At 31.9% G+C, this 21,475-nt stretch overlaps 2 protein-coding genes across 2 annotated transcripts; both read right to left on the reverse strand.

The window, feature by feature from the left end:
• Nucleotides 1-915: 915 nt before the first annotated feature.
• Nucleotides 916-7,106, reverse strand: LOC134726946 (C-type lectin domain family 4 member E-like). Its single transcript, XM_063591344.1, has 5 exons — nt 6,939-7,106; nt 4,334-4,575; nt 2,844-3,077; nt 1,820-1,904; nt 916-1,310 (listed from the first exon to the last, which is right to left on the reverse strand). The coding sequence occupies exons 1-5, from the start codon at nt 7,081-7,083 to the stop codon at nt 1,084-1,086; spliced, it is 933 nt and encodes a 310-aa protein (XP_063447414.1). The 5' UTR covers nt 7,084-7,106; the 3' UTR covers nt 916-1,083.
• A 6,749-nt stretch (nt 7,107-13,855) lies between these two features.
• LOC134726326 (protein PFC0760c-like) lies at nt 13,856-14,990 on the reverse strand. The gene is made up of 2 exons (XM_063590727.1): nt 14,795-14,990; nt 13,856-14,388 (listed from the first exon to the last, which is right to left on the reverse strand). The coding sequence occupies exons 1-2, from the start codon at nt 14,988-14,990 to the stop codon at nt 13,856-13,858; spliced, it is 729 nt and encodes a 242-aa protein (XP_063446797.1).
• Between the last annotated feature and the right edge of the window lie 6,485 nt (nt 14,991-21,475).

Here is a 21,475-nt window from a genome sequence, read left to right on the forward strand (position 1 = left end):
TTTGGAATTTCGGTTCTTCAATGCTCTTCATTTTTGTACTTGTTTGGCTTCATACCTATTTTGATCGAGCGTCTGGTACCTTTGATAACTATTTCAACAGGATAAGTACTTTCGGCTACCTTTTATTAAACACGACGTGTACCATAGCTCCCTATACGACTCAATACTTGTTGAGGTTCAGGTTGCTCAGGCTTGTTTTCAGTAAAGTGTTTCGTAGACTGTAGTTATTTATTTCTCATTATATTTTTTTATGATATTGTAAATGATATTCGCTGACTTTTTTTTTTTTTTATTATTCCTTGGATATCTTCTGTCTATTTAAATAAATGCTATTATTTTTTTACGGTTTTGATTATTAGTGTTTTGCTTAAACATGTTGATATTAATTGTATCCCCCATTATTGGGACTTCTGCTTTCTGGTCTGTGCGTTCGTCTGTCCGTCTGTTCATTCGTTCTTATGTCCGTTTGTTCGTCCGTCCGTTTATCCTTTCGTCTGTCTGTCCCGCTTCAGGTTAAAGTTTTTGGTCGAGGTAGTTTCTGTTCTTTATGATATGTTCTTTCTGATTTTAATGCCAAATTAGAGGCTTTGTCCCATTTTTAAGGTCTACTGAACATAGAAAATGATAGTGCGGATGGGGCATCCGTGTACTATGTCACATTCTTGTTTTTCTTAAAGTAATTTCTTTTTTTATTTTGGATATTTTATAGAACGTTTTTTTCCCCAGATAAATAGGGATTGCGATCTAAAACAGCAAATGATAACAACAAAGTACAAAAATGTATTGTTTGCCGGTTTATATATTAGAGCAATTCATATAAACAGTCAAACAATTTTCGATAAAGTTTTTTTCTTGCAACAGGCAGGCAATTCGAAACACACAGTTTGAATACAATTTTATTTGAGCATGTTCATTCAAGACAGTACATTATGTCAGTCACATGGTTCATAACATACACAATTTCAGAACCAAATGCAATGTTGAATTTTTTTTTTCCCCAAATGAATAATAATTGTAATAACATATTGATTTTACTATTTAAGATTAATACAATAAAACATTGAAATAAACGCAATAGGAATACTATTTTTTGTCCGAAATACTTTTTTCGCAGATAAATTCAGCTTCGGTCGAACACTTCACGTCATTCCATTTCCCGCTGTTTGTAACGAGTAACAGCATGCAATCTTCATTGTTATAGGTATTGCTAGGTTCCATGAAATTCCAGTTTGTATACATCATGTCCTCTCTATTATCATACCATATAAAATCGCCATAGAAGCTTCTTATTCCTCCAGTCCACATATCATCTACCAAATTATAAAATCACACTAAATTTATTAACCCAATTCTAGATATAATGAACTAGTAACACATTTTACCTAGATTTTATGAAATATCACATGCATTATACATGTACTTGTTTTCATAGCACATATGTATAGCCATGCCGATATTTTCGAGAAAAAAAATGTATAATTTTTTTTGAGTAAAATTTTGAATCTATGATTTCCGAAGATAAAATATATTCTAACTTCAAACATAATTCTTTCTTATTACGTGTTACGTGATAGTTCTTTGAATCTGTTTAAAAACAAGCTAAGCTATGATAACAACTAAATTCGGCTTTGAGCATTCCTGATGAAGGTAAATCCAGAAAAGCGCTTCGGACGGATATTTATAAAACAGGTTGTTTTCATTATACCATAAATAATAGCAACTGTACAGTTTATGTAAACGTAGTTGTTAAGAGTCAAATTGTTAAAACTTAAGATTGTTAAAATCTAAATATCAGGATTGACATTGTACAGTGCTTTACCATTTTCTTGATGGTTATAAAGCCATTCGTTTTCTTCGGGTGTGTCAATTCTTGAAAGAACGCTATCATTTTCTTCACAAAACTCCTACAAAATTAGGAATATTTAAGAAATGAAAACAATTACAAATCTACATAATGTTTTAAGTGTAATACAAAAGTAAGCATCGATTGCTATCATATATTAAAATGATAACAAAAAAGACATGGTAAATCAAAATATTTTAAGAGATTAAACAGCTAACGTGACTTTTCAGCTAAATGTATGGTACGGTCAGTATTTTAATACTTAGAGTAAAATTTATTAAGAAATATTACTGGTCTAGACCAATTGTGTTTAAATTTATTGAACTTTTGAGTTTAAAGAACATCAAACAGTAAACTTATTTAGGGAAGTACAACTTTTCTGCATTTAAAGTCAGAGACAATAATACATGAACATTCTCTGTCTGTTTACATGTACTGTATACTATAAAATAATTTGTATTGACATCAGTGAACTGTATAAGTTCAAGGTAATAAAGAATTTGAAAAAAAAAAATATTTTTGAAGACTGAATTGCGACATACACATTTGTAGTTATTCATTTATTTGTCCTTTGGTCATATAGTGAAAGTAGTTTTTATATTGACAAGCATACAGCATCACAATATTTTTGTGATATAAAACAAACGGCGGCTTTACCATACAAAATTTTCGTTCATTGTTGCACATAACATTTGGTTCTTTAAAAAGTTTGTTCACACATCGTTATAAATATAATTGCAATTCGACGCGACTGGTTTACAAGTGAGACGTTTAGCGCTATAAAGCCAAGTTTAATTCACCATTTTCAACATCTGAGAATGCATGAACCAAGTCAGGAAAAGACGGTTGTTGTCCATTAGTTTGATGTATTTTATCGTTTGAATTTGACATTTGATAAGGGATTTTCTATTTTGAATTTTCCTCGGAGTTTAGTATTTTTGTTATTTTACCCTATACATAAACAGCAAAAATAAAATGTATCATACAATTAATCTAATACCTTTGCGCCGATCCAATTCTTTTGATCTCTTCCAAAGTAATAACAGTGACTTCCAAATACTTTCCATCCATAGCTGCACGCATTATTATCTACTGTATTAGTCCTATGTGTGTAGAATCGGACTGAAAGTGACGAAGTCGCGGGTTTTGGGGCCATGGATGAAAAGATGACGGTCAACGATGTTTTCTTTGTAAAGCATCGCTCTTGTTCAATGTTAGCTTTGCATGGAATAGTCTGAAAAATAATTAATACTTTAATATTGCATTCAAAAATGTACCATTTTTTGTACATGCAGAAACTATGTGATTTTATCTGCTCAATGACAGATATGATAAGATAAGGTAATAATTTTATTAATCTAATCAAGAACCCATAAATGGCATCATTTTAATATTATTTCATATATTTTGTTTACATCTGGATCTTATTTCTTAACCTTTATTTATGTAATTAATATAAATTAGGTACATAAAAGACTTATGTTGGTATATGCTCATTTGTGAACAGCTAGAGATATTTCTTATCCTCAGGTAGTTCTATAAAATTAGAACAAAAGTGTTTACTTTATTAAATAATAATTTTCTCTGTTCTTTATTTAAAGGACAATTTACTGTAAAATGGGTCTCATCTTCAATAGAATTTGACATCAACAGAACCAACGTGCGTACGTGGGTTAACTTAAATTTAAGCGTAAAGGCTTATGATGTACCTAATTCAAAAAACCAAAACAATAGAAAACAAGAATGTGTCCCAAGAACACGGATGCCCCACTCGCACTATCATTTTCTATGTTCAGTGGACCGTGAAATTGGGACGAAAACTAATTGTGCATTAAAATTAGAAAGATCGAAAACTACCTTGACTAAAAACTTTAACCTGAAGCGGGACGAACGAACGAATGGACGAACGAACGGACCCACAGACCAGAAAAAATAAAGCATCTACTATCGTAGATGGTGCATAAAGACAAAAAAAAACAACCCTAAAATAATAAATTAAAACAAAGTAATAGCATAAGAGAATAAGACACAGAAAGAGAGATATCATGAGTACTACAGAGAGAAACCATTAATACATCAAGGTGACACCATCGATACTCTAAAGAGACAATCAATATTGAAGAGAGACACATAAATACTTTAAGTAGACACCATGTTTAATAGATGGAAAAATACAAAGAGACATCAACACACACAATACTTCAAAGACAGTTTTATATTAAGAAATACGACAGCAACTAAAGAGTCTCCAGAAATGGGCTCACCAGATGCAAGACAATTGATTGACAAGTCTTGAAGTTTTAGTACCTAGGAAATTTACACTACTTGAATTAAAGCTGATAACGCTTGCAAGCTAGGATTTGTTACAGGGTATCTTTTGAATAATTTTATTTTTTAGGATAATATTTAACCTCTTAGAGGTACATTTTGTTGTTTTGATATCCATATTGATCGTTTTCGATAATCGTCGTTTTTTTTAGTAATGCTTACCCCTTCAAGAAACCGGTAATTGTCCAATTTGCTCTTATACGTTATCAAAGGACGGTTTCCCTCACATGGAATATTCTTTGCTTGTATCTCCATACAGAACGGTGTATATGAATCGTATTTACTCAGAGGCTGTATTGTGACATAACAAGGCTCCTCAATGGCACCACCATACCAAATTAATTGAAGAAGTTTGTCTGTAGTCAATTGCTGAAGATGACAGTTGTCTTTATTGTCCAAAAGTACTGAAAATAAATCAAGAACGCACAAAGAGTATTCTAACTGTTCAGTTTAGATATATACTACGCAGCTACTAAAAAAAATGTTATCTTAATGATACATAATAGTTTGACATTAAACAAGATTATGCTTTTCTCAGATTTTTTTATGACGCCTTGATTTACATATTATTGTTCGTCACAGTTGTACTGATTGATGTATTCATATTAGAATCATGGTCTATTTATTAGTTGAGATCGGGCTATATTTGTTATTCTCGTGGGATTTTGTCTGATGCTTGGTCCGTTTCTGTGTGTGTTACATTTTAGTGTTGTGTCGTTGTTCTCCTCTTATATTCAATGCGTTTCCCTCGGTTTCAGTTTGTTACCCCGATTTTGTTTTTGTCCATGGATTTATGAGTTTTGAACAGCGGTATACTACTGTTGCCTTTATTTAAACTAGCTTTCAGAAATTGTGAGTCTCTACAGATTGGTTAATTTTCTTTCGGAATTTCGGAATTCATACTTTGTAACTTCGTGCTTTATTTGTCCTTTTCAACTGTGACTTGTTTTCAGGAGCGTCACTGAAATATGGTAGATGATTCATCTATAATATGAGAGTTTAGAAGACACAAGTCATACATACACATAGTCAACATAATAATCAAACACATAACGACAAAAAGACGCAAAACTTATGATTGAGCTACCAGAACCTTACAATATGACCATGTTGAACACATTTATGCTCTGCAATTATAGTAGTTCCATCCGTTGTATTACTAGAGGCACAACTATACAAAAAATATCTCTCATTCTGTGATTTTAAGCGATTGTCTCGAAATCTTTCACATTCTGGATTTCTCTGATGATCATGAGGTAAACATTTTGACAGAAATACAATTTGGATATATATTGGTTTTTTTTTAGAAACTTAATATGTGTTGAAATTATTGAGTCGTGTGTCATCATAAAATAAAATGACTAAAAATTATTTTTGGTGTCGATCTGGAAATGAGACATCATTTTGCCAATAATAATAAAATTTGCCTTTTTACATTCTTACGTTATTAAAAGTCGGATTATAACAGTACCTCAGATCTTTACTGACGGCAAATAATGAGGAATTGATTTTTAAATTACGGTATTATTTCAAGCTTATTATCGGATAATTTGTTTTATGACATTTGAAGATGCAGTTTGTATGTACAATGAAACCACGGGGCAATTAAATATTGTTGATAGCACAAAAAACGAGCAATATCGTACAATAACTTTGAGATAGCATTGAAAATTAAAAGATAAAAAAATAATTTCAGAAGGCTATAAAATCAAAGAAGTGGTGTTTTTTTTTACTTTAGTCTGAGAGAACATAATGTATCTATTAGTTGTAGAATCATATTCAAAACAGTGTGGTCCTGGCCATTGATTGACGACCTAAATTACCCCATTGACTTGGACAGATTAGGTAAACGTTTGTCGGTAACAATCACTGCTCACTATGTACTTGTTAAAGACACTGAATCTGTGGGGTCACCAAAGGTTCTGAACACCTAAAAAAAAACAATTCGAAAAACAAATCCGGAATAATACGATGTTTTGATTTATATCAATAATATAAATCAAAACATAAAGGTTATTCCTGAATAATTTTTCGAATTATTTTATTATTAAAGGCGTTAAGAACCTTTGGTGACCCCACAGTTTAAATTCTATAATAAGTAAGAAATGAGCAATGGTCGTTACAGACAAACGTTCACCTAATCTGTCCCAGTCAATGGGATAATTTAGGTTGTCAATCAATGGCCAGTACCACACCGTTTTGAATATGATTCTAATTTGCTTTGAACTAATTTTCAGTATCTGCGTATTCCCCTGTATCCGTTCTTTTATGTAAGTTGATTTTGTGCTTAGTACTTATCTTGTGAGTTTAACCAATTAAACTGATTTTTCAGTAAATGATAAAAGTTTATAAGTTGATAAGGGGAGGGTCAGGCGCTCACAAACATTTGAACCAGTCTCATTCTTTATTTTCCTGTCACAAGTCTAGGTACTGTGGTTGTCGTTATTGAATGTCTGCCATATTTGGTTTTCGTACATTATTGGTAAGTTTCTATGTCTGACTCTTTTGTATCTTCGACTACACGGTATGTTTTATTCCTGATTGTCGGAGGCCGCGCCGAACTCTATAAAATTGTTTGTATCAATTTCATTTGAATCTGGTTGATAGATTTTTCAATGACAGTTATACAAAAAAAATTATTTTCGGAATGTGTTCTAAATTTATGAGAAGGGAGTTCTCACAAAAGAAAACTTGAAATAATATATTTCGATAAAGAAAATCAATTATTTTGACATATCAAACGTAAGTTACTAAATAATAAACTTACATGGTATATGGTATATCTTTCCATGAAGGTCATTACTGGTCTCATTGCGAACAAGCTCATTTTTACGAACGTTAATGACATATGCACAATCAATGGCCACTATAAAGCACAATGCAGTTAAAAAGTCAAGTATAGGTTTGACCATTTTTGTCGCCTTTCTTTTTTCCTTTAGAAGTTTGTTTTGAAAAGGAAATCATGCATTTGAATACCAATTTTAAACAGATATACATCTTTGAATTACACTCGTTTAAGTAATTTTGTACAATCATAGTAATTTTAAAAGCCAGTTAAATATGTCTAAATCAAATCATGTGTTTACCGGCTATTTGTTTCTACTAAACTGTAAAGAAATGACACATGATAAAAGTTTATCAACGCTAAAACCCCATAGTCCATCAGCTGGTAGGACAAAATTTCAATTCTGTGTTACACCCCAGGGTACCGCAATTTTTTGGTATAAATCTAAAGAGTAATATATGAAGAATATTTAAAGAGGTGTTAGACTTTTGAAAAAGTGTCCAAAAGGGGTGAAAAGGGGACTTATTTAAGGGTATATAAAAAAAAAAAATTTGCACATATTTACAGAAAAATGTAAAAATAACCAATAATTCAGTACTATTCTTTTTATTAAATGGAACAAATCATATCTTATTAAAACGCAGGCTAATTTTCAATTAATTTTATGATCGTACAGGACCAAGAAAAAAGGGGGAGGGTAATTTCCAAAATTCATGAATTTGAATGAAAAGAAGCAAAAGTACTCATTTTCTTGATAAAATGGTATATTTCTTATATTGAAACATAGAGCATAACATGCATAATGTAACTACAATGTAAAGGCTGTTGAAAAAAATAATTTAAAGGTAAGAAACAAAAACATAGAATCAACGATAGACACAAACATAGGCAACTAGAAATGCACGATTCTGTCACAAATTTATAATCATATTCATGAAATTACTTACATATAAAAACACACAAAACTGTCAGGGTTTCTAAATGTCTATCTTTTTAAAAAAATTTAACAACCGAATCACTACATTTTAAGGTCACGCAGAAGGTCAATCCATAGAATCATCATCAGTTTGGTCACCTGCATCTACCGAATTATCATTATCATCATTTCCATCATATTCGTCGTCATCGTTAGCAATATCAACGTTTTGATAATCCTTATATCTACAAGGTTTCGTGCATTTACATACAGGTATCTGTTCAGGATAAACCTTGTTGAACACTTGAACATCTGTTGTTGGCACAACCAGCTTTAAATGAACAGCACTTCAGAATTATTAAAGCATCTAACGCTGGTGGTTGGTCTAGCCAATTGATATTGATCAAATCGTTCTAAACAATACAACTATAGTTGATTAGCAAAAGACCAGTGTTGTGTTTAAGAGCAGATTTCCAAATCTTCGTCTGAAAGTTGGATGGTTTAATGTGTTTTAACATTGCATCTTTTGTTGGGGGCAGTAGATGACAATAAATCTTTTTTTGGTTGCATTTCAAAACGTTCTGATCTTTATTCATCGATATTTTTCATTTCGTAGCCATATAGAACACGAAAACCTTTCGAGTGTTTTGCCAACTCTTCGTCAACCTCTTTTTCACCACGATGGAATAGACCTCCCGAAAACACATAACGTGTCAAAAAGCCGAATACTTTGCTTTTTTTCCTTTACCAGACAAAACACTTACTGAATCACAACCTGTACTGCCGTGAAATCCTGGCAGTTTTCTACAAACATTCTCACCAATCTAACAATGTTAGAATTGATATGCAACTGTGAAAATAGTAAGCCAATACTTCCACATCAATGTCAGAAGGTTTTATAACAATGGAGTGGTAACTTTTGTCAGCTGCATATTTTTGCATTAAGAAACATTTTGTAATCGGCTTCTTCCTGATTGATTATAAGATAAAATCCATTCTACGCTATTTCATTTCCAACATTTCTTCTGTGGCACATACTTCCATGTGATACAAATAAATCAATACATTCAAGTGTAAATCTTTATGATTATTTACTCTTTTCCGAACCAAGGAATTCAACAAGAGCAACTTGTTTTCCCCAACTAACAAACATTTCTTCCATTCCCAAGAACACGATTGTGATGGTCTAGAACTTATCGTAATGATTTGCACTCCCAAGGACTTGCTGTTTTAATTTTTTTTATGGATATTGTGGGATACTAATCAGTGACAAAATCAATGCGGGACCTCTTTTCGAAACTAAAAGGATGGTTTTTAAAATAACAATTGCCAAATAAAAAAAAGTGCTTGGTATCCTAGTAATGGGTTGAATAACTGCCATGTCATCAAATAGCCACATGCTTTCCTAAGGAATGACCATTTTCTAAAAGAACATCCAGGACAGTTTTAATTTTCATTACATGTGTACCATCAAAGTTTGCAAGATACATTGGAAGAGGACCTAATTCAAACTGGAGAGCCTTTTGCGCAACCAACTATCTTGTCTGGGCTATGACAAGCATTTTTTTTCATCTGCCTCAATGTTTTGTTGTTCTAATCAGCCATTAACTGCTTGTCTTTTATTCCCCTTTTTAAAAATGTAAGCAATGATAATCTTTTAATTGTTTTGAAGATATCAGTTGACTTTTGTAGAAGCCGTTCATTAATGAAAAATTTTTAAGCAAACTTTCCCTTTTCATACGCGTTTAGAAGGTTGCACATTAATTCCGAAGAAGCAACAGAACCCGAGAATAAGCCATATAACTGCTCAGATGTTTCAAATGGATTTGGCCAGCTTTGCAGTGTCTGAAACAATTTCATAACATCAGTTTTGTCTCGCTTCATTCGAGTTTTTTAAAGTTCATTTTGTGCGGATGTTTCAGGGTTACCCATTCCAACCAAATCTCGAATTTTAAGGATATTGAAGCTCTGTCCACTGCTGGTGGACGTTCTATCCCCGAGGGTATCACCAACCCAGTAGTCAACAATCTGTGTTGACATGAATATCAATAATGTGGTCATTTATTTAAATTTTCTGTTTATAAAGTTTTGATTTGTTCGAAAAATTAACGATGTTCTTATCCCAGACATAGACTACCTTAGCCGTATTTGGCACAACTTTTTGGAATTTTGGATTCTAAATACTCTTCAACTTTGTACTTGTTTGGCTTTACAAATATTTTGATATGAGCGTCACTGATGAGTATTATGTAGACGAAACGCGCGTCTGGCATGCTAAATTATAATTTTTATACCTCTGATAACAATTTCATGTACATTTAACAACCAACACTTAACAGAATCTTTATTTAAACTGAAAACAACAAAGCCAATTTTTTTTGTATCTCTTAGACTGACTATTTGACGTTCATTCAAAGCGATGTTTGTCGATCAATGACTTAATAATCTTAAGTCAATCACTACATAGCTAAAACACAAAATGTAATCAAGCACACTTTTATTGAGTTCGATAGAGTGCACCTTTTCAGAACGCAAAAAAAAAACCACCTTAATTTGTACGTTTTCAGTAATATTTTTTACACAATCACTTTATAAAAAAATTTGTCTCCCCAAAACATCATAAATCGACATTTAAATGTGTGTTTTCAGTTGCAAATTGATAATGCTTATGTGTGAATGCATTGTACATGTTGTATACTGAATCAAAGACGGTAATTTGATGATTTCCGTAATTTAACGAGTATTTGCACGTACATATATTTTATCAAATATTTCATATTTTAGACGATATATTAATACTGCAAATGATTGAAACATTGTATAATGATTAATTCTAAAGTTTAATTAACTAAAACGGGTAAATGTATAACGAATTTCTTTATGAAAGGAAAAAATATGCCTTAATTTTAACCCAAAAAAACGGATTGTTTGTAATGTAAAAAAACTTTTTTTTTAAACAAAAAATCTTCAGAGTTACATTAAATATGATAGTTTTGTAACTGTTTTAGTTGTTTACACCTATACTTTATTTTTTTTAGTCGCTTTATATAAAAAAATTTAATTAAAAATTACTTAGTCGTGATTGCTAAATGAGGGGACCATTGAAAGGGACGTTTTTAAACCTCTTTTGGACACTTTTTTTTTAGTCTAACACCTTGTATTTTATCAATAAGATAATGAAGTTGAATTTTATCCAAAAAAATCGCGGTACCCTGGGGTGTAACACAAACTCCTTAACTAGAGCGCTTTTGAGAACTAGCTGATGGACTACCACTATTCAAATGCGACTAGAATCTTTGGAATATTTAGATATTTTTACACGTGAATAATTATTTATTGAAATAAGGGAAATAAGAATTTTTGTGTTTTTGTGTTTTAGGAAAACACTTGAAGACAATAGAATATATTGGCTCCCTTAATAATAGAAGAAATCTACACCATTTAAATGGTCAATTGCACACCAGTTCTTCCAACTTGTACTCTTGCCATTGTAAATGGGACTCGTTATAAATATCATAAAAAGCTTTAGTGAACAAAAATCCGTTTCTTTTTTTTGAACGTGACACACTCTTTAGAAGTCTTGAATAAGTAACGCTCATTGAGTATCACATGAGAGTTATGATTTGTCTACAGTTGAGTCTTGACCCAACACTTCCACATAATTGTAAAATTCAGAAATATTCCTACCAATTTAGTTCTCTTATTTTACATCTTGGTGTTATAGTGTCGATTGCAGTCAACGTAATCTAGTAATCCAAAATAAATAAACTCATAGATACCAGGACTAAATTTTGTATACGCCAGACGCGCGCTTCGTCTACAAATGACTCATCAGTGACGCTCGAATAAAAAAAAGTTAAAAAGGCCAAATAAAGTACGAAGTTGAAGATCATAATACATTTTTAGTAAAAAATCTCATATGGGACATGTTAAGATATATGAAAGAGTACATTTTTACTTGACAATCTTCATGTTTCTTTTGAATATAAAGCCACTCATCATATGATCGATATTCCAATGCGAGCTATAAAAAAAAGTATTTACACAAATACTTGACTTCATGGCTAATTCAAAAGAGGAATGTCTATAAAACCTTACAGAATCAAACGTAAGACTTTATAAACCAATATAACGACTGGAAAACAACTGACTTGTTACAGCCATTGTACAAAAAAAATGGTGGGTTTAACTATGCTTTATAGCTATAAAAACCCCAACTTGCATGACAATTGTTTATTGTTCCGTTATATTGACAAAATCCGTCGAAGGACCAAGACAATAACAATCAAAACCAAGGAGTGAACAAAGACTCATAAAACCAAGCACATTTACAGCAACAGTTATAAATAATAATTAAGAAACAACACGAACTCCACTAAAAACCGAGAGTGGAATCAGGTGCTTCAAAATAGACATAATAGTTTAACGTGACAATAATTTGGATCCAGCAGTCAAAACTGTGCAAACATACACCATAAATGCACCACAGTTTGCTTCACGAGTACTAGTTGCGCAATTGAAATTTATATGATACATAAGACCAATTTATTCGAAAAAAATCTTAAACAATACTGAAATGGTCAGTAAAAAATATTGCAAAAATATGCATTTGTCTAAATGTTTTCCTTTCTTGCTTGTGTCTCACCTCACATAATATATGTCATGTACTAAAGTGTTTTGATCTTCAGATGCAAGAATAAAAATTTGATCTGTAATGTTATGAATTGTGTTCAATTACCGTTTTTATCATTCTGATAAAATTTGTCTTGCGGATAAATAATGCATATCAGAGGATGCTTACCACGATTATTCATACAATATCACTTCAAAGGAGGCCATGCATTTGTTATATAAAAAAAGAAGATGTGGTATGATTGCCAATGAGACAACTATCCACAAAAGACGAAAATGACACAGACTTTAACAACTATAGTTCACCGTACGGCCTTCAACAATGAGCAAAGCCCATACCACATAGTCAGCTGTAACAGGCCCTGATAAGACAATGTAAAACAATTAAAACTAACGGCCTTATTTATGTAAAAAAATGAACGAAAAACAAATATGTTACACATAAACAAACGACAACCACTGTATATACACTATACAGGCTCCTGACTTGGGACAGGCACATACATAAATAAACATGTATGCGGGATCCCAACCATCCCCTAACCTGGGACAGTGGTATAACAGTACAACATAAGAAGTGTTTTTTTTTACATTGATCCTTATTTTCGTTATCGATTATCGTTGTCGAGTTTCAACATCCACTGTTACTAGAACTTTGACCATGTATTTCTTTATGATATTGAAGATATATTCATTTCTTTTTATTAAGAAAATTGGAATATCGAACCAATAGCTGACATCCTGTTAGAAGATTCTATAAAATATATCAGGCCAAGTAAAACAGACATTACAATGGAGAAGGAAATCACAAAAACATAGAATACTGATTTTAACAACTGGAACTGAAAACAGCCGGTAATCTCCAGATGTTTGTTACCCAGTATTGAAGGGATCAACAAACTGTTATCGTGTTTCATCTGACTTTTCTGTAGTAAACATTACAAGTAATAAGAACGTACCGTATTTTTATTTTCATTGCAGATAAAATAAAATATGGCTTTGTCTGTAAAACCTATGAAACTATTGGTGTTTTATTTAAAAAACAACAATATTTATTACAGCAAGACACTCAATTCTGTAAAGAGTTTAAATGATAAATGTTTCAGTTCAAAAACAGTAGATGTTTCAAAGATGGTCGATAGTGAGAAAATAAAGAAATGTTGAACTATGATTAGAAATATAAAATATTGATGGGGACAAACAATTAAACTTGGTGTCGGCTTCAATTATCAAAATCATCAACATCATCCTCATCATCATGATCCTAACGATCATCATCATCATCATGATCATGTCTTACGATAATCATCATGATCATGATCACGATCCTCATCATCATCATCATCATAACTTAAAGATCATCATTGTCATCATCATGATCATGATCATACCGATAATCGTCCTCATCATCATGATCATTACGATAATCATCCTCATCATCATTATAATTATCATAGTAATCATCAACATCATCATCATTATCGTTATCATCACCAAAATAATCATCATAATCATGATCATCAACATCAAAATCATCATAATTAAAATCATTATCCGAATAATATCTGTCTGTGGATACCGTATATTCATCGTCATCGTCATATTCATGATCACTGCCATCCTCATCAACTGTTTTACACGGCGTGGAAATGTTATCCTCTGAACGTGAAGAGTGATTTGGATCTCCTCTTGTACTTTTTAAAGATTTTCCGTTTAAAGAAGACAACACGTCTAGAGATTGTGTAGGTGTATTGAATTCGACAGACTTATCAACATCTACAAAGTCACTGCCTAATTCTAAATTATCTTCTGCGTCAAATCTCAAATGACAAATTCGACTGTAAGCTTCACTTATAATATCAATTATGTTTCTTCGATAGATGCCTACAACATGGTAGATTGGCTTCACGAATCTGTTTTCGGTAACGATTTAAAAGTTTTTGCACAATGTCATTTAGTAAACCAACAACATGTTCCATATTCTTTGCATCATAGTTTGTTAAGATATCAGATATGTCGCGATATTGACAAGTTTGTGATAACTGTGCCGGTGTATCTGTTCTAGTTCCTTCCAAATCACAACCTAAAGACAACAACGCCAAAACTCTAATGAATCTTTCAAACACAGTTACAATGTCATGTCCTTTAAGAAATTTAATTACATTATATAAAGGTGTATTTCCGAATTTATCTTTTGAGTTAATGTCTGCACCGTGATTTAGTATTACTAATATGGTACTAAATCGACTTGATTTTGTGTATGAACATGCAGTATTTAGAATTGTTGTACCTGCACTTCCTTTTATTTCAATATCAATAGCATCCGAATTGTCTAGAACTTTCTCTACCAATGCACTGACATTCGTGTCCTTTTCACCAAGCAGTATGATTTTGTGTAATACTGTATTTCCTTTGGAATCCGTTAAATTAATGTCAGTCGTCGCTTTTAAAATAGAATTAAAAGTTTCAGATCGTTCAGTTAACATATTTTCAACTAGCAAATGAAAAACGGAGAGACCATTACTATTTCTTATGCTAAAGTCGAAGTTATTGTTCATAAACAAATTGCAAATAAGATTCAAGACAGTGTCTGGTGCGGACGACAAAATACATTCATGTAAAGCAGTATTTCCTTTTTCATTTTGTAAGTTTACATCTGCTCCCCTTTTAATTAGTTCGATGGCTAGTCTTACATTGGTAGTTGAACTACAAGATTTAATCAAAGGTGTATTCCCGTTACAGTCCGGTAGGTCAACATCAACGCCTGATTCACAAAGGTGTCGAAATGGAAGAATAATTTGGTTCCCGGTTACAGGACAAATAGATGCTAGTTTGTGAACGATATTCTCGTCTTCTTGCACAACAAGTTCATAATACTTTGCATTGAATAAAACAGTAGTTACCTCATCAGACATATGTTTGTTTTGTATTAAATTAAGAAGAAATGTGCTTCCTATTTCAATTGTATCCGTATGTTTAAGTAACAAACATATACTTTTAGTACGTTGTACAGAACATAATGACGCATACTCCAAAGCAGTTTTGCCAAATATATCCAGGTCATTAATTCTGCCACAAATAGAAATATATGTTTTGCAAATATCGCACGCTTCTGTGTCTGTCAATGTATTGGAAGCTGTTGCAAGATGCAAAACAGATTGTTGGTTTTTATTTTTCGTTTCGAGATTTGTTAAGTCAATCAATGAAATATTCAATAATGTTTTCATTTCACGAAAACGATTTTTCTTGCATTTCAAAGCTGTTAGTAATGCGGTATCACCTTCTTCGTTTAAATGATATACATTTTCAACAGCCTCGAGTAGAATCCTAAAAATATCTTCAACATTTGCATGTCGACTTAAAAGTAATTTTTGTAATATTGAATTGTTTCCTTCGAAAAGAATATTAGCATCCCCACCTAGTGATAAAATTGCTTTTGTTAAAAACAAACTGTTTAACTTACAGGCTGATAATAGAAGAGGGGTTTGATTTTGTCTATCCATGATGTTCACATCTATATCTTCATTGACCAATTCCTCAATTATTCTGAATTTTTCAGTCTCACTTAGCCTACTACATAAGCAGTCTTGAAGTGGCCAATTTGACACCTTTATTAAAACACTACTATGTATAGGTGGTTGTTCAAATACTAATTGGGAATATGTCCGTTTTCTCAAGTCAGTTATATTTCGTTTTGCTCCATATTCTAGAAGAAGTGATTATAGAGATAACTTTTCTTTAAGAGACATGTTAGACTTTATACACAAGTGAAGTGGTGTAAGTCCGTCAAGGGTACGATTATCAACGTTTGCTTCCGCTTGAAGTAACATTTGTATTACTTGAATATTGATAGATTTCTCTCCAATTGCAAGACAAATAGGAAATGTGCCACCAACTGCTGCATTGTTTGGATCTATACCGATTGTTAGGAGAATCCGAAGACAAGATACCTCGTCTAACGGAATACATTGCGGGTCTGCTTTATGTTACCATAATAAAACATTTATTGCATTGCGTTGTTTTCTATCATAATAGGTTATATCCAAACCAAAAGAATTAAAAACTTCACAGATAGCTGGAATTATGAAACTATGATGTATAAATGTGAAAAATATATCATTAATATCACTTGGGTCCTGGATATCCTTTAACATTGCTATAAATTTTTAATATAAACTTTTATTGTCTGGCTGTCTTGTAGTTCCGTTATCTATGTTCTTGCCTTTAGAAAATATATCCTCTAGTGCTAATACGAAATCAAATGAACTCGCTAAAATGTAAGATACATCAGCAAGTTTGCATAGCAATTCCCACTGAATCCACGCAGAATGACTGATGGTAGCACCCTTCTTTAAAAGGTATTTGAAAGATTGCAAATTACCAGACTGTATGACAGCTTGAAGCGGACAAAAATGATAGTCATTACCTAAAACTTGAAATTTGAGGGATGGCGATTCCAATTTAAAACGAGCCCCACAGTAACTAATGTCAGCCCCATATTTTACTAGTTGCAAAACCAGAATCAATGACTTGCTATTTAAGGGCATACGATACAGTTACAGGGAAGGTAATGATGTTGCTAACGTAATTTGTTATTTTCGCGACGTCAAACTGTGACATATCGGGAAAAGATGCATTTTTCGACTGATTTTCATCATTCAAACTGATTTAATTTGAAAACGAGTTCATGGACCCCTATTTTTCAAAACGGCATTTTGTTTAATTTTGCAGGGAGATTATGTGACCCAAATTTGATAAAACTGTAAATAGAGGATTTTTTTAAATTTTGATAAACATGCAGTAAAAAATTACGTTTTTTCCTCAATTCATGAACATTTGATAAATATGAGTTATTCATGAATATAAAATTGCACATTTTTTTAGGATATTTATAAAATACAGAAATTACCAATTATTTAACAAAAAAACAATCTGTGTTTATCTTTTATAACAAAAAAGTTATGTTATTCTTTCGAAAAAGAAATTACGGCCACAAATCTGAATTTTGACCAAATATACAAAATTTCGACCTCATTTTACACAAAAAGTAGCACATGAAGGTATATTTTTTATTACATATTTGATTTAATCAGGTAAAAAATAGCCTATATGCAAATTTTCATGAACTTGTAAATACAGAATCAAAACTGTATCGTATGCCCTTAAACAAGCTCCTATTAATGCCCGTGATAATATATTTAATGATAAATCTTCATGCTTTCGACAACGTCCAAAAAGTTTGAGAAGCATATCACAAACAATTGTATTTCCATAATGTGCTGACCAAAATATAACGCCATCACAAAAAATATCATCTTCAATTGAAAAGAAATTGTACAAAATCTGAATCATTTCATCTTTATCATTGTGAGATTTTTCCTGCAAAGCATTTTGAAAGACATCTATAAACTTTTGTTTTTTCCATATTGGATGCGAACACACAGTACGAATATTTCCTTTGAAAATAGCGCTTAACATTCTATCAGCTAGGAGACACAAATTAGTACACGAGAGAAAATTCACCCGCAGAATACCAAATATTGTTTTCTTCTGTAGTTTCGATGGAATATTTATGTATTTGCTAATTGTTTCAATTGACATATACTTCAACCCTTTTCGTTGATCATTGTTGTAAATATGAATCTCAGCGGCAGTTAATAGAATAGGATGAACAAAATGAATAATTTTCTCGTAAGTTATATTTAAAAATGATTTCATGACACTTTTAGAAAATGTTAAAATATCCTGATGTGTTGTGATATTATTAATCAACGTCTTAGTATTTGCGTCCGAATCGGCATCACTTCTAAAAGTACCACCATTTAAAACCAGAACTTCCGAAATACAATCTGCCATTTCCGATTCAGAAATCAAAGGAGTAGGTCCGGTAAGGACCGATTTTGGCCTCAAATTTCAGTTTCATCTGACGAAAGATTTTGACCACTTTTTAAACGCTTAAGTGTCAATTTTATATGTTTCGATTAATTTATGTGAAAGTTTTTAACTTATTTCGTCATTAAAAACGATCCGAATCAAGCTCAAATATGAAAAATCTACCAAATATGCGAAAAAATTTCACTTTTCAGATGTTTTTTGTCAAAAACGAAAGTGGCCGCATCCGTGTTCATCCTTAACCTTTATATATGTTTTGTTTTTTCATCAAATACAACTTCCATTTCAATATTTTGGATGAACACGAATGCGGCCACTTTCGTTTTACACGGAAACCGTCTAAAATTTAAGTAAAGTGCTGGAATTATTAAGATTTCGGTAATTTAGCATGACTTTATGGTGCTAGTACGCAATATATGTGCATTGTATTGTAAAAAACAGCCCATATTTATGTAGCAGAACCATTTTACTATCCAATAAATAACTAAAAGTTTACATTTTAACAATTTTGTAAAACTGCCATATTTTGGGGCCAAAAAAGGGTCTTACCGGACCTACTCCTTTTGATAACTGCGTAACAAGAACTTTAATGAATCATTAAAAAATTCCGTAGCATCTAATGAAAAAAATGTACTAGTATAAAGACGTGAGCACAGAGGGAAACCGATTCCATTACTGGTCTCGTAATCAAAACGGTGAATTATATTGTCTATCTCTTTTTTGTTTATAATGTTTGTATAGGACAACAATTGCTTTCTATCATCGTATCCGAACACATTATTTTTACTCATATCAACAAGAATAAAAGCAAATGGAATGTTATGCGGTAAACATTCCATTCTGGTCGATAAAATTAATTTTGATGATTTTGAATCCATTTTCTTTTTATCTGCCTTTTCCTTCCACGTACTAAAAAGAGTTTTCCATAATGTTCTATCGAAATATTGCATATCTCTACCAAATGCATCATCGAAAAAGAAGAATTGATTTTCATCAAATTTCACCTTTTGCACTAATTGTGTTACAGAATGAACCGGCACTGATGTAAACTCATTCGCGAGACTTTGAAGCAGCTGTTTCCCAAGTGTAGTTTTTCCTGAACCAGGCACACCAACGAGTATTATGGTATCGTTTTCTTGCAATAACTGTTTCATATATTGAATAGTTGAAGTCCTCACCGCACTTAAAACTATCATTAAAAGTATCATCTGAAAGATTGTGGTGCAATATGATAAATTAATTTCAATGCAAAACAATGAAAATTATTATTTTTTATATTTTTTAAGAAATTTCAATTGAATTGAATGTTTCTTTATGAATTATTACGCTTGTAAAATAGTCGACGTTAAAAATAGTGCTCATATAGATTTATAAACACAAAGTGTGCGATAAACTAATTACACTATAATTGAACGTTGCATATTGAAAATTTATTCATCTGAAAATAATTGTCTGGATGGTCATTGTTATCGCCTTATTGTGTTTACTTTTGAAAATGTATCACGTGTCACATCTCAAAGAAATACAATTCTGTTAACATATCAACGTGTGTCAACGCATCCATACAAGACTTAAACAATTTTGAAAAACTGCTATATTTTGGGGTTAAAACGAGGTATTACTGAACCCATCCTTTTGATTCAGGGACTTTCCGTTTTGAATTTCCTCCGAATCCAGTATTTTTGTGCTTTTACATTCTCCAGGACATGGTTATTTCTAATAAATATTTATCGTTATGAAGGTAAACACGGTAATATAATTAGTTATCAAAGGTACCAGGATTAGAATTTAATACACCAGACGCGCGTTTCGTCTACATAAGACTCATCAGTGACGCTCAGATCAAAACAGTTAAAAAGCCAAACAAATACAAAGTAAAAAACAAATAAAACGGCCGTTGTGCAGTTACAAGTCAATAGAATCAATATGGTTTCAGTAAAGACGTGGATAATATTCGCTTTGACACACATTTTTACAAGAAAGTTAAAACATTGTTTATCAAATATTTATGTAGCATTTTTATATAGTGATTTTATATTAAACTGGAATGAAACATGGGAACGAGATATGAATATGAACGATGCTTTGAATTACTCCTGAATGCTCAATTGATCATCTGACGTTGGGCTCAAACTTAAAAATATAGTTAAAGTTGTAATTTTTTGTACAAGTTTGGATGCTTTAATTGGAAAAATGGAAAAACCGACAAGGCAAGTGCTGTATAGCAAGTCAATGTCGTTAACAACTACCATTTGTTGTAAAAATGGATACTAAAAATATACAGGTTAGATCTTAGATACAGGTTATATAATGAAAAAGATTATAACAAAATGTTGACCGCTGGAGTGGGGCGCCCATGTTCCCCGGGGACACAATTTCGCCGTTTAATGATTTCGAGGTGTAAAAATTGCAAAGGATGGCTGAAATGGAAGACATATAGCGGTTAATGATATTATATAACAAATCTGATTATTTTTTAAAACTGAGACAAAATTACGGCACCTACTGAAAAGGACCGAAAAACGGACAACAGTTTTCGGCCAATTTCTTGAAGAAAAAACACGAATTCAAAGTAGTATTTCTAAGTAATTCTTTGACTGAATGCCCTAAATTTCAGTTCTTAACACCCCTTAAAATGTCTGCTTTTCATCTATAATGAAAGTGATTTGATCAATGTTGTTTAAAGCTGTGTTTTTTTTGGTTTTAAATAGATGTGTATAAACGGCGAATATGTGTCCCCCATTGACAAAAAATCAGGAAATTTCGAAAATCCTTTAATCTAAACACGTTTTCAAGCTTAAGAATATTTTGCATTTGAAGTTATCTTTATAAAGAAATATCATTTTACTTCAAAAACATTTAGACCTTAACATAAACTGTAGAAAACATGTAAAGACATGGCGAAAATGAGCACCCCATTCCTCTATTTTTGACATTTTTACCTATTACGTCTGTTTGTTTTCCTCACGCATCGTCATAAAAGTAATAGGTTTAGCTAGCTTTTAAACCAGGTTCAATCCACTGTTTTAATAGGAAAATACCTGTACTCAAGAGTATGACCGTTGATATCGATTCGTTC

This window comes from Mytilus trossulus, chromosome 7, assembly GCF_036588685.1.
Source record: "Mytilus trossulus isolate FHL-02 chromosome 7, PNRI_Mtr1.1.1.hap1, whole genome shotgun sequence".
Classification (NCBI taxonomy): domain Eukaryota; kingdom Metazoa; phylum Mollusca; class Bivalvia; order Mytilida; family Mytilidae; genus Mytilus; species Mytilus trossulus.

What these genes read in the sequence shown, in the direction of transcription:
- LOC134726946 (XM_063591344.1), bottom strand. Translation starts at nt 7,083, where the DNA reads ATGGTCAAACCTATACTTGACTTTTTAACTGCATTGTGCTTTATAGTG. An exon ending in AAAGATATACCATATACCAT is followed by an intron (nt 4,576 to 6,938) that starts GTAAGTTTATTA and finishes ATTTATTTTCAG; the next exon opens with TACTTTTGGACAATAAAGAC. An exon ending in TTATAACCATCAAGAAAATG is followed by an intron (nt 1,311 to 1,819) that starts GTAAAGCACTGT and finishes ATAATTTGGTAG; the next exon opens with ATGATATGTGGACTGGAGGA.
- LOC134726326 (XM_063590727.1), bottom strand. Translation starts at nt 14,990, where the DNA reads ATGTTAACTGAACGATCTGAAACTTTTAATTCTATTTTAAAAGCGACG. An exon ending in TGAAATAAAAGGAAGTGCAG is followed by an intron (nt 14,389 to 14,794) that starts GTACAACAATTC and finishes ACCATGTTGTAG; the next exon opens with GCATCTATCGAAGAAACATA.